The sequence below is a fragment of the Lemur catta genome, chromosome 13 (genome assembly GCF_020740605.2).
Source record: "Lemur catta isolate mLemCat1 chromosome 13, mLemCat1.pri, whole genome shotgun sequence".
In the NCBI taxonomy this organism is placed as follows: domain Eukaryota; kingdom Metazoa; phylum Chordata; class Mammalia; order Primates; family Lemuridae; genus Lemur; species Lemur catta.
Window position 1 is genome coordinate 71,396,788 of NC_059140.1, and position 14,242 is coordinate 71,411,029.

Consider the following 14,242-nt stretch of genomic DNA (forward strand, 5'->3'; position numbering starts at 1 on the left):
CCTAATCTGCTCATGGAATTCTTACCTATACCTGAGTTAGTGATTTAGGAGGAAAGTAAATTCCTAAACATCAGCACTGCCGAAAAGAAAAACTAGAAATACCTCACAATGGTCCCTACGGTCCATGAAAAAAGGCAAAAAAGTATTTGTTACAATAAATCACCCCCCCTATGTAGAACCATATAAAATTACAAGGATGCCATGGATTTTCTCATTCTTTTGTATCAGAAGAACTACTCATTCTCAAACATCTAATAAATTAACTTGGACCTTTAAACCCAGTAAAGTTCCATTACAAAAACAGAAATATTAATTTTATTATTATTCTAAAATCTTAACACATGACTATGCTATCCATGAAATGTTAATTTCACTTCAATATTAACCATGACAACAATTAAAAAGTCAAATGCATTCACTAACAAAACTATTTTTAATTTACACCTAAAACCCAATACAATACTACATCTTTTCAAAAAAAAAAAAAAAACCTTTAAAATAAGGTATATTTGACATGGTGGACGTAATAGTAAATAGATGGCCATCTTCGAAGAGGTACAATTTCAAACATAATTTAACAAACTTACCAGTAACTAAAATGCATCGGATTGCTGCAGGGCTCACAATAAACTTGCAAAATTCTGTGTACTGCCATACAAAATTTCTCTCCATTCTTGCCTATTTCCAACTCCCCTAGATACAAAGGCAAATATAAAGGATACTTCAGCCCATTCCTATATCTCCTACATACCACTTCCTGTCTAGAACACATCAGTTCATCGGTAGAGGATCTAAATATATACTGTAGGATAAACCAAAAAACAAGTATCTGTGTCAGCTAAAACTAACATACACAACATAGAACATTCTCTTGAAAAGTATAGCAATACGTAGGAATAGATTTTCAAAGGAATATTTTATTTGATAGACAGAAAGTATAGTGATTATTACATCATGATGTATAATTGCTAGACTTTTCAATAGATAGTGCTATAACATACCATGTTCTATAAGTAGCAATTCTACTTCAGGAATGGTTATGGATTTTTAATCCTGTCTCCTTTTAAGGAAAATGATGCTAATAATCTATTGGGTTTTTTTCTTAAAAATAATTATCATCCTCCAACTCCAATTCTTAATAAGTTTCAATTAAGAATATTTATTTCAAGTATCATATATTAAAGGGCAAAACCTTAAGGAAAAAATAGAAGAAATAGTATAATAATGCCTCTAATAACTTAGCATATTTATTATCTCTCCAGAGCTTTCTGGTCCATATTAAAGAATACCGCAACAGTCTTGGCCCACAAATAACCTGAAAATATTTAGTAACTATATATAAACATAACTAATTTGTTTCTAATGAAAATATATTACTACATTTAGAGTCCATTAAAATTTATATAGATTTTGACTTGATTTTACTATAACTTTATCAATTTTGTTAATTTTTATTTAATTTTTTAAAATAACTAACACAGATAACTTATGTAATATGATCCGAAAAGTTTTATTATCTTCTAGGTATTTTTATTATTTGGAGATACAATATATCATAAAGATACTTCTAGTTTATAACTGAAATGATTAGAATATATAACCTAAGTTCAGTTCAAAGGCAGCTCTTAAAAGACAGAAAATGGCTATTCCATTTGCTTTGTACTGAAACAAGCAAAGTACCACAGCTAGAATGGCTTTTAAAATAAACACCTTTTAAGAAGATTGGAACTAACTTATGTAAAAATTAAAGATTTCCCTTAAGATACAACATATCCTTCCCCTTTTAAAAAGATGTTTTTAATCTCTTGAGAAACACTACAGGCAGAATAATTAAGTAGATCAAGATAAGATTTAAAGTATCGGTAAGGGGGAAACATCTTTTAATATTTTCAGAAGATTTCATCTCTTAAGCAGCCTAATGTAGTACTGAGATACATCAAAATCTTTCAGGAGGTCATTAACATTATGTAAAATATCTAATATCATAGTTTCTATACTATTTCTCTCACTGTAAAACTATTCCTAGATGAGAATGATCATAGTAGAAATAAAACTATAAATGAAATCAACTTAAGTCCACAACCAAGCTAATTAATTTCCAGTGACATAAAAAATCTCACAATAGGTGAGAAGAGTGAACTTCCTTCACAGTTCAACATTAGAGAGGTCTAAGCCAAGTTTCTAACTCCAGGTACATTTAGTAGTCACTTCTAGACAATGCACTCATAAAGATGTGATCTCAAAGAAGACCACTGCCTATGTAGAAGATGAATCCTGACACACACACTGTCACGTTCATCAGTACAGATATAAAGTGGATCCCTATGCCAAAGTAAGCAAAATGCAATTATCTGCAGAGTCAACTAAGAAAAATACTGAAATGCAAGACAGTAAAATGTAAGCACAGATGGAATACACAGGGTAGCACAAGAAATCACTAAGCCTTCCCCTGGCCATAAAATCTCTCCTCAGTAATTTCTACCTTTTCCTTCAGCCTGATAAAAAGGCAGGCAGTCTTAGAAATTCAATTGCTAACACTGTCATGGATATTTAAGAGCATTCTTTAGAGGCTGTATTAAAAGTCAGGCTAATACACATTTATTCTTTCCTTTGTCTTGGCAGAGATTTTAATTTTACGTTTCATCAGCCTATTTTATTTCTGACAAATATAGCAATAAAATCAAAGTCTAAACAACAAAGTTGTAATATGTCAATGTCTCTTAGGAAGGAAACAAAATTTAAAAATTTGCACATGTAAAGGAATTAATTCTAAATCTATGATGTAGTATTATATATTAGTATTTATAGTATATAACAGAATTTACAAAGTTTGAGAACAAAATAGCCTTCTTATAAATTCCTTTTATATATTTACTAAGAATACTCAATATTTACTAACAACTTTCAAAGGTAAAAGCCTAACAGTACTACAATTTAACCCCAACCTTTAACGTACCAACTCTTACAATGCACTCAGTGTCCTAGTCCCTTTATGAAAATTTCTTGGACATTTTACAAATGGCAGTCACCACTACAGTAAACATGGATACATGAATGCCTTTGAAACTTAATGATGTAACTTCCCAACACTTTAGGAGAACTTAAGAAGGAACACTCATACATTGCTGGTGGGACTGCAAACTAGTGCAAACTCTGTGGAAAGCAATATGGAGATGGCTTAAACAGATTCAAGTAGACCTACCATTCGATCCAGCAATCCCATTATTGGGAATCTACCCAAAAGAACAAAAGTCATTCTATAAAAAAAGGCATCTGCACCTGAATGTTTATAGCAGCACAATTCACAATTGCAAAGATGTGGAAACAACCCAAGTGTCCATCAATACATGAGTGGATTAATAAAATGTGGTATATGTATACCATGGAGTATCACTCAGCTATAAGAAATAATGGTGATATAGAATCTCTTATGTTCTCCTGGATAGAGCTGGAACCCATTCTACCAAGTGAAGCTTCCCAAGTATGGAAAAATAAGCACCACATGTATTCACCATCAAATTGGTTTCATTGATCATCACCTAAGAGCACATTTGGGAATAACACTAATTGGGTGTTGGGCGGATGTGGGGGGGGGATGGGTGTATACCTACATAATGAGTGCAATGCACACTGTCTGGGGAATGGACACGCTTGAAGCTCTGACTTGGGGGTGTGAGGGGGCAAGGGCAATATATGTAACCTAAACTTTTGTACTCCCATAATATGGTGAAATAAAAAAAAAGAAATTCTAAATTGGAAAGAAAAAAATAGACAGGTTATAATTATAAATGGCTGATCTTAACTATTTATGCATACTCTAATGTCCTTCAAGGTCAAATCACGTCACAGCAGTAAAGCCAAATGTCCAGTCATTTATACTGGTGCCATCTATACATTCAGCCAAGTCTCAGTGTATTTAACAGAAATAGAATTAAATACTCTAGAAGTGCTGAAATTACCAAATGCAACAAAATAAATAGAAAAATAGCTGACTACACAGAAAGCTAAAAGAATTATTTGATACTTATGCTTTACATAACCTAGGAATTTTCTATTCATTTTATAGTTACTTTTATTTTTTAAATGATTATGCAGTAAAATTGATTTCTTTCTTTCTCTGTTTTTTTTTTTGGTATAACATTTTGAAAATGTTAACAGATATATAGATGTGTATAAACCCACAATCAAAATATAGACCAGTTCCATCACATGAAAAAAAAATCACTGTGCTATCCCACTACAGCTTTATGGTGACACCCTCTCAACATCCATAATCTCTGGTAACTGCACTTATCTCTTCTCTATCACTACAGCTTTGACTTTTTAAGAATGTGATATAAATGGAATAATAGCGTATAACCTTCCGAGTCTCCCCTCTTAACCTCAGCATATTGCCTTTGAAATTCATCTAAGTACATATATCAAGAATTCATTCCTTTTAATTAATGAGTAGTATTTCATTGTATAAATGTATGTATCAGAGTTTGTGTACCTATTCATCTATAAAGGACATTTGGGGTATAGCAATTGCTATAGCAATTGTGAATAGGGTTACTATAAAACATCCACACAAAGGTTTTTGTGTGAACATGGTTTTCATTCATTCCTCATAAATAAATACACAGGAGTGGAAAGGCAAAATATATGGCAAGTGTATGTTTAACTTTATAATAAACTGCCAAACTATATTTGAGAGTGGCTGTACCATTTGGCAATCCCACCAGTAATGTGTTCCAGTTGTTCCACACATCATTGCCAGTATTTGGCACCATAATTATTTTTTATTTTGGCCATTTTACTAGGTGTGTAGTGGTATTTCATGGTGTTTTTAATACACATTTCTCTATTGGTTAATGATGTTGACATCTTTTCATGAGCTAATTTGACATCTTTATATTCTCTTTGGTGAAGTCTCTGTTCAACTCTTTTGTTGGATTTTTGTCTTACCGTTGAGGGCTGAGAGTCCTTTATGTGTTCTTGACATAAATCCTTTGTCAAATAAGTGATTTGCTGTCATCTTCCTCCAGTCTCTACCATGTCTTTTCATTGCATCTTTAGCAGAGCAAAAGTTTTAACTTTGATGAAGTCAAAATCAAATTTATCTATTTTTTTTCTTTTATGAGTCATGCTTTTGGTGTCATATCTAAGAAGGCTTTGACTAGCCTTAGTCACATAGAATGCCTCCCCGTTTCTCCTACAAGTTTTATAGTTTCACGTTTTATATTTAGACTTAATTTTTTTTTTTGAGTCAGAGTCTCACTTTGTTGCCCGGGATAGAGTGAGTGCCGTGGCGTGAGCCTAGCTCACAGCAACCTCAAACTCCGGGGCTTAAGCAATCCTACTGCCTCAGCCTCCTGAGTAGCTGGGACTACAGGCATGCGCTACCATGCCCGGCTAATTTTTTCTATATATACTTTTAGTTGTCCAGATAATTTATTTCTATTTTTAGTAGAGACGGGGTCTCGCTCAGGCTGGTCTCGAACTCCTGACCTCAAGCGATCCACCTGCCTCGGCCTCCCAGAAGGCTAGGATTACAGGCGTGAGCCACTGTGCCCAGCCTAGACTTAATTTTTTAATTAACTTTTACATAAAGCATAAGGTTTAGATCAAGGCTCATATTTTTGGCATAAGATAATCGTTTCTCCATTAGAGTGCCAAAAATTAATTGTCCATATATGTATGGGACTATTTCTGGATGCTTTTGTTCCACTGATATATGTGTCTATCACTTTGCTAAAGTCACACTGTCTTTATTACTACATTAACTTTATAGTCTGTCTTAAAGATAGGTAAGTATAATTCCTCCAACTATTTAAAATTGTTCCAACTATCCTAGTTATTTTGTAATTCCCTATAAACTTTAGAAGCATCTTGTCTATATCAATTAACATATTCAGCTGGGATTTTAATTAGTATTGTATTAAATCTATATCTCAATTTAATGACATATTACTATGTTGAGTGCATGAATACAGTATGGTGTTCTGTTTCTTTAGGTCTTTGATTTCTTTCATCAGAAATTTGGAGTTTTCAGCACACAGATCCTGTACATGTTTTGTGAAATTTATATCTTAATGTTAATTAATTTTATTGAAGCTATTGTTGATAGCACTTTCAAATTTGGTTTTCTATTGTACATTGTTAATAAAGAGAAATATAATTAGCTTTTGTCTGAATCTTGTATCTTGTGACATTGTTGACACATACTTACTAGTGCTAGAATTTTACGTGTATGTCAATTGCTTGATAACGTTTTTTTTTTTTTTTGAGACAGTGTCTCCCTCTATCTGCCAGGCTTGAATGCAGTGGCACACTCATAGCTCACTGCAGTCTCAAACTCCTGGGCTCAAGTGACCCTCCCACCTCAGCCTCCCGAGTAGCTGGGACTCCAGATGCACACCACAGCACTCGGCTACCTTTGAAACTTTTTGTAGAGATTAGGTCTTGCTATGTTGCCCAGACTGGTCTCGAAATCCTGGCTGCAAGTGATCCTCCTACCTGGGTCTCCCAAAGTCCTAGGATTAGATGTATGAACCACCACACCGGGCCTGATGATTTTTATGTAGATAATCATGCCTTCTATGAAAAAGGATAGTTCTATTTTTTCCTTTCCAATCCTTATGACTTTTATTTCTTTTTCTTACCTTGTTATACTGGCTACAACCTCTAATTTGGATTAGATCACACATGCACAGCTCAGGGCTGAGTTCGTAAAAAAAAAAAATATATATATATATATATATGGTTTATTTCCCACATTCTTCCATTTCTGTGGTATCCCTAATACTTTCCAGTTCTGGGGCTCTTCTTTTCAAGTTCTCCTGTCAAAACACTAGGGCTATAGTTTCCCTTCTCTTCCATGTATTTCTATAAGTCTCCCCACATCTGGGTCCACAAGCAGGAAGACAGATTTTAAAAAAAGAACAGGTGTTTGTCTCACCTTCTTAGGGCCTTAGCTCTACTGATCAAAGGGATGTTTACTACTCTTTCAGAGTTTTGGGTTCTATAGGATCCCACTGGTGGAAAGATTACATTAGGGCTGGAACATGAGAGAACAGGCTGAAGAAAAAAATTAATAGGAACTTCTGCACTAGAACTAGAGGGTTTCTCCCAGAGCACTCTTTCACTGAACCCTGGTGCTCAATTTCAGGTTTCCAGAGGATTTACTTCATGCTGGGGATATTGCAGAGGCAAGAAATATAGTGAACTTTACCACTAGTTCAAAGGTACTGTGAATTCTGCTCTTATTCCCCAATCTACCTGCTACCATTTACTTTTCAGAGTAATAGCTGCTCCACGGATTCTATCCATGTAAGTTATTATTCTCGCACTAAATAGAAGAAACAGGGTGAAGTGTACTACCTCTATCTTACCAAAAACTGGAACTGGAATTTTATTCTTACTGACTTAAATGAAGTCCCAAATTAAGATGACCCCCCAAAATTATTCCATCTGAGTCCCCACCTTTTGATCTCAACATGCTAATGGGGCAGACTTATTCAATATGCCCAAATATTGGCAAATAGCATAATACCAGTTTAAGTCAGGTTTAATACCACTTTGTTATCACCTCCCCAATCATCTTCACATCCTTTTACAACCAAGAACTATAATTCTAAGAACCACTGCAACCTACTAATTTTACCAGCTAAGAAACCAAGAATGCTAGAGACAATGTTAGTTATTAATGAATCCCATATCCTATTCCTCCTTATTCCTCCTTTTTATGTATACAGAAGACTACATTTCCTAGCCCCTTTTGTGACTAAATCAACAAAATGATAACAGAAGTCTCTTGTGGGTTACAAAGTGAAAAGCCCATGAATAATTCTCTAATCTCTTTCTTCCCCTCCTATGAAGAACACTGCCTACTCTGAAATATGAGGGTGGAACCTAAAACATTAGATCCCTGAGCAAACTATACTTGGTCACATGAGCAATACATAAAAACTTTATTGTATAAAACCACTAAGATTTCAGTGTCAATTTGATATCACAATCTATCCTAATATAACCAAACTTAAGAAAAACAAAAAACAACCCATACACTACCATACATTTCAGAGTTTTGTTCCCCTATACTGTCCTAACCAGCCTAATATCTAATTCTTATTTACCTTTCATATCAGATACTCCAGTGTACTTCACCTAGAATATACTGGAAATACCAAGATTTTATTCTGTAAGAATAACATCTTGCATTTTCCTAAGCAGAAGCTATCCATAATGCCCTCAGAACAAGAGTTTGACAAATCCACATATTTAGTCATGGACAGTTATGGCTGACAGTGGAATCTGGGTTACATTACAATAGTTCAATGCCCACAACAACTGGCAGGCTGTCACCCTGTCACCACAGAACCAGAAAAGTGAAAAGGCTTATCACTCTCCTAAACAAGGTGTATCCAGAGTCCTGTATTGAGTTTTCGTGATTACATTAAACCTGTTACTTTATTTGGCCTTAAGAAGTAAGGAATTATTTAGGGTGTACTAATGCAGATTCACGAGAATGAGCAACACCCAATTGCTTACTACAGGTTTCCCTTCAATTTCCTGGCAGCTCGTTTACCTCTCTGGACTACATTCACATTCAGCAGATATGGCTGCAACAGCGAGGGAGGCTTTTTCAAACTCCGTATTAGATTCCTGTCTAATACCAACTATGCCAGGTGAAACCTCCGTACTTATCACAAAGATCAAAACACTACACCTTTTTAATGCCTGGCAAATATAAAATCGTATTCTTCTCTGGATTATGTTATCGTTGGTGCCCCATAGCAACCCCTTTACTCCAAACTCCAGCTATAGAAAAGGCTGACCACTTGATGAAAACCAAAACTGTTTAATGAACATCCAAGTTGAAAATCTTCTCTCATCTCCAATGTAAATGAGTTAACATCTGTAAGATTCTCTGGCTACACCATCAGAAAGTTTTATTTTTAACTTCTGAATAGTCTGTCTAAGTATCTAAAGTTGATGCTTGGTCTATAGCATGCATCCTTGCTTTTCAAAAATGTCTAGTTATTGGCCATGATGCTGATGAATACTATGACTCCTTTTAAGGCTTTTAAGTTGTTCATGATTTTACATAATCATAAAAACAAGAAATACTTGCTTCTCTTGAAACAAAAATCACACTGGCATATTATTTTAATGCTATTTTATGACTTACATCATTTACAACCTCCTCTGCTGTATTATAAAATTCACTGCTAATCAAAAGTCATATGATGATGTTTATTCTGATTCATGCTCCAGCCAGGGCAGTATCACCTATACTTCCAAATCTGAATCCTTCATTTTGTGCTGACTAGCCTTCTCCAGCAGCACACTCTAAAATTTCCTTGTATATGATCAGCCACCAACTTTGGGGGAAATATTTTTTTAATAAATATTTAATTTTAAAAAATTGTCTTAAAAACAAGTACATTTGGTACTCCACAATTTGCTGCTTAGATGATATAAAAAAATCTTCTCACTTTACACATGAGCTGGCATAAGAAGTAAAAAAAAAAGTCATGCAAAAAGAAAAGCATTAGTGGTATACTCCAAATTTTTTTCTCAAATGCCTCATGTATGCATATTGTGATAGCTTCCATCTTTGCCAGATATACAACAGAAGCAAGCATGTTAAAAAGGAAGCTTGGCCATCTTCCTGAAAACAACAAATAAATATTCGATTGAATTTATTTCCACGAAAAAATATTCAAAAATAGCATATATATGTATATACTCAAGATAGTTAAGTCTATCTATCCACAAAAGCTGTCAGTAAAATTTTTAATGCCCAGATTCAAAGCACACTTGTCCATTAATAAAGACAAATTTAAAAGGAAGTATCTAAACCAGATGAAATTCAACAATATTTTCACCACAAATATCACAAAAATGCCAAAAATAATAAATATCTGAAATTTGTACAAAAATTAGACTAATAGGCAGATACCCATAACTCTAATGAGATATGCAGCCACCAGAAAAATAGGACTCCTGCTATTTCCCAATGAATTATTCAGGGGTAGGCACGTGAGACTTCCTTCTATGTCTCCAGTAGCAATCCATACTACAAGGCATTTATGTATATATATTTCATTCAATGTTTTAAATCATAAATTAATTGTGTCAAGGCAGTCCTTTTACAAGTATAAGAAGCCCTATCAATAAACATGGATAATCAATGCCAGGATATGCAGTCTGATATTGGATCTTCACCAAAGTTCTACTGAAACTTGCTAGACGAGACCATACCTAGTTCTAGTCACTACAACATAAGATATTGAGGTACCAAGTCCTGTGTCCCATTTCCAACTATAAAAATATTTGGCACCAAATACAAAAATATGTGTAACATGCTTTATTTACACATTCATTTCACAGAAACTAACCAGTACTACATTTCTTACCCTTGGCTTCCTGATTATTGATACCCACATACAATATTACAACTCCTTGTATTCCTAAACCTATTTCACAATCATGCCTTCAACTACATTAAAGATGTGCTAACTAGCGTACTTGGCTTTCTGAGTTACAAGAAGAACACATCAAATACCAAAACTGCTTTAAGTTAGCTTTATCCTCAAAAAGGATAATAACTATACTCCTCTCCCTGGCAAAAGGATTTTTTTCTTCCAACTGAGACTTACTGTGACCTGCCCTCCAATTTGAGCTTGAGCTTCCTTGTAAGCAATATCTAGAAAACACAGATTTAAAGGCATAGGTTTTGCTGATAACCTGTTTGTCAGAGAAGATCTCAGTCTTCTTTTTCCAACAGGACCCCACTCAAGCCACCAGTTACCATCCCCAATAAAGTAATACCAAAGTGATCCTGCAAAGAACTTTGAAGTTTTTAGGTCTATTACTAGACACCTCTAGGCCATCAAGGGAGAGATTTCCAATGATGTCATCTGAAATAATACATATGTCAGTTGAACTACAACACATAAAAATTACTTACATGATCTGGATATGGAACTAAATAATTTTTTTAAACATTACATGGTACCTGATGCCTATACTCTCTAGAAAAAATAATTTGAAGGTACCTCCTTTGCATCAGGCAACAACAAAAAAGGAGAATTGTATTGTTCTGAAAATTGTACAGTGCAGACAGCAACAAGCATCTGTACCCACACTTAAAGCTACACTCAAATGTCACTGTTATAGAGCCAACCTAAACTTCCCGACAAAGGACTAGTGCAGCTGATGCTATATAGAAAATTTATCATTCTATCCATGCAGCATGTCCTGACTCTTCCTGTAGGAAAAGTATGAATTAAGTGAAAATGAGTAGGCATAAGAAGGCCCCCAGTCCATGAAAGAAGGGAAATTTTAAGGAACATTTTAGAATAGGTTAGTAATGACCCAATCTACTTTTCTAGATAAAATATAACAAATGTGGAGGACTACTTTCTATTATTTCTATGCAGTTTAACTAAAATGATTTTATTATAGCCAATAAATGAGGAATAAGTGCTTTCTTAGGTTAAAAGATAATCATCTATGCATTCTATATAGGACAGAAGATCCATACTTTATGATACAAAGAAAAAAAAAAACTGCTAAACTACAGCAGACCAAAAACTGTGACCTATATTCTTTGTCATTTTGTTTTAAATGAGACACTTTCTCTATAAAGCTCACATATCTGAATTTTATTTTTTGAGTGAATATATGAGTTCCTTTCTTTTAACAGTTAATGGTAAAACTAGGTTGTATGGCCTACATTAACTATTGTTTCATGGCTGTATTTCCATTCCTTTTTTCTGTATTTTTCTATGTGTACTAATTTTTTCAGTTTTACTTTCTGTAGTAAATTCAAAAGAAGAGATATATACTGTTTTTAATTCAACTGGAAGTTACCTAAAAAATTTAGAAACATATTCTTTGTTTCCCATACCTGATTTTATATCAGAATCTTCTAAAATGTTTGTCTAATATACAGATTTTGGCCATCATCTCTAAATTCTGACAGTACTGTCTCTTAATGTCAGTCTTATGGTATTCTGCTCCTATTTCATAAAGATAATTTTTTCCTTCATTTCACCAAAATTTTCTTCTGAATTCCTCCTAGTAAATAATTTTTAGAAGTCAGATTGCCCCAAATCTTCAGGATGTGGGTTTTCTTCCTGTGCACTGTAATACTTTTTCATAGGGCCTATGGGAGATTGCACTATTATTCCCCATTATTGGCTTTTCCCATTTCTATAAGATGGTAATAAGTCCTTGCCCATTATCAAAAGATTTGCATTCTACTGCCATTTCTGAGAAATATATTTTCCAATCCAGCCCCCTAACAGTAGTTGGCCTTGGTTGGTCATTCTTTGGCAAGCAGATTGAATATGACACTCATTTTAACAGAAGCTACGAGAGCCATTGTATTGGTTGGCTCAGGCTTTTGCCCTTCCCCATTGTCACAAGAACATATTCCAGATCATAGCTACTCTTTCAATCTAGGACCCAGAATGGGAAGACACAGGGAACAGAGCTATAAGCAATCATGAGGACAAAAATTAACTTTTGTTGCTTTATGAACTACCAGATTTTGAAGTTATTTGTTACTGTAGCTGTAAATAGAAAATGGGGGATAATATAATTTCCATGCTGATATGTTTCTCTGTGCTCATTATTAAACAAATTCAGTAAAAACAGCGTATTGGTCAAAAGACAATTGGCTGTTTGGTGTACAGATTGCCTATGGCTCTTTTCACTGTCCTTGTGCATGATGGCAGACACTCCATCTCTATGCTGAACCTGGAAGCCAGCCTTAAGTGCACATTAACCTTCTTTATTTACCAGACCAATACCTTACCCTTTACTTAGCAGGCTTCATGTAGTAAAACTCCAAGACACGTTAAATGGAGGATTTTGTTAAATGCACTATAAATTTGTTATAATTTGCTGACATTACAAACCTATGAATTGCAGGAAAACATTCCCCACCAAACACTCTTACTGAGGCTCTTCCTATCAGTAGTACCTTTTCTTCATAAATACACATTCCTGATTCTGTCACTGCTAGCATTTCCCACTCTTTGTCCTTACTTGCTAACATTTGCACTCTTTGTGTATATATATGGATTTGGGTTTGAAAAGACTATCAAGAAATGGGACTAGAGAAGAGCTATAGGCATGATCAAATCGTTAATAGCCTGACTAAGAGGCACTGATTTTGTTCTGAGGCAAGAGGAAACCAGTGAATAACTACAGGTGTGAAATAAGTAGATTCATATTTTAGAAAGATAACTCTTCTAGCCAATGAAAAATACTGGAAAGGGGCAGGACCAATTACTAGATTTATCCTGGTTTTCAGTAATTAATAATGGTAATCTAAATTAAGGCAGTAATGATATGAATGGAGGTGAAAGGGTAGCTTTGAGAGGTATTTAAGAGGTAACACCAATAGCTTAACAAGATAGATCGTGTGGGAAATACAGCAACAGTTAATATTAATATTTTAATAACACAAAGGAAAACAACTAATGAGTTCTCTTGGAGTTCTAACTTAAGATACTGGATGAAGACAATGTTACTCAGTAAAATTACAAAGTCAAAAGCAATAGAAATGGGGCAGAGGAGTTTTTGAGTTTTTATTTGGGTCACGTTGAGTCTGAGATATCTCCCACATGGAAATAGTCCATCAGTGGTTTGGAAGTATGAGCCTAAATAAAAGGCAAGCTAGAGAAAAACACTGGAAGTTGTCAGCCTAAGTAATAAGACTATGGACCTAAAAACTTAAGTAGTATTAGAAATAAAAGTCAGTACAATTACAAGACTAAATTAACCAGAATCTCTTGATGATGCTTTATTAATTCTTTTCTTAAAAATTCCATCCATTGCTCATTAGAGTCATCACATCTCATCCCTGGGAGAAAAGGGAAGAGAATCTAAATACTTATAAGAGTCTTAGTATTTATTAATTATATATAGCCACTTTGTGTAAGAAATATTCTGGTTTTCTGAGTGAATTATGAATATTCAGGCATGTGGCAATGTTCTTTGTAAAGGAAAGTAACATTTATTTTAGTTTTTGACTGATACAACTATACCTGCACGTTTGTCATAAATCAAAATAAATGAAGCAATTTACTTCTTTTTAAATGAAATACAAAACAGAAAAGTTAAAAGAAATGAAAGCTATGGCATGAACAAAATAACAATACCTTCTGTAACAAGATACAGGACTGAAGTATTAAAGGACAGAGGATGTGAAAATGCAAACTAGAGAAAAATTAAGGTAGCA

The 14,242-nt window shown here is 34.2% G+C and overlaps 1 protein-coding gene across 11 annotated transcripts in view; it reads right to left on the bottom strand.

Moving 5' to 3' along the window:
• NBEA (neurobeachin) overlaps positions 1-14,242 on the bottom strand; it is a 562,035-nt gene that overhangs the window by 455,741 nt on the left and 92,052 nt on the right. Inside the window, exon 1 of one of the 11 annotated variants that reach the window (XM_045567198.1) lies at positions 588-688. The exons of the other annotated variants lie outside the window; for them this stretch is intronic. Within the exon in view, the coding sequence (XP_045423154.1) occupies positions 588-655 (68 nt within the window). The 5' untranslated portion in view covers positions 656-688. Of the gene's footprint in view, positions 1-587; positions 689-14,242 lie in introns of those variants that run through there. 11 annotated transcript variants of the gene reach the window in all.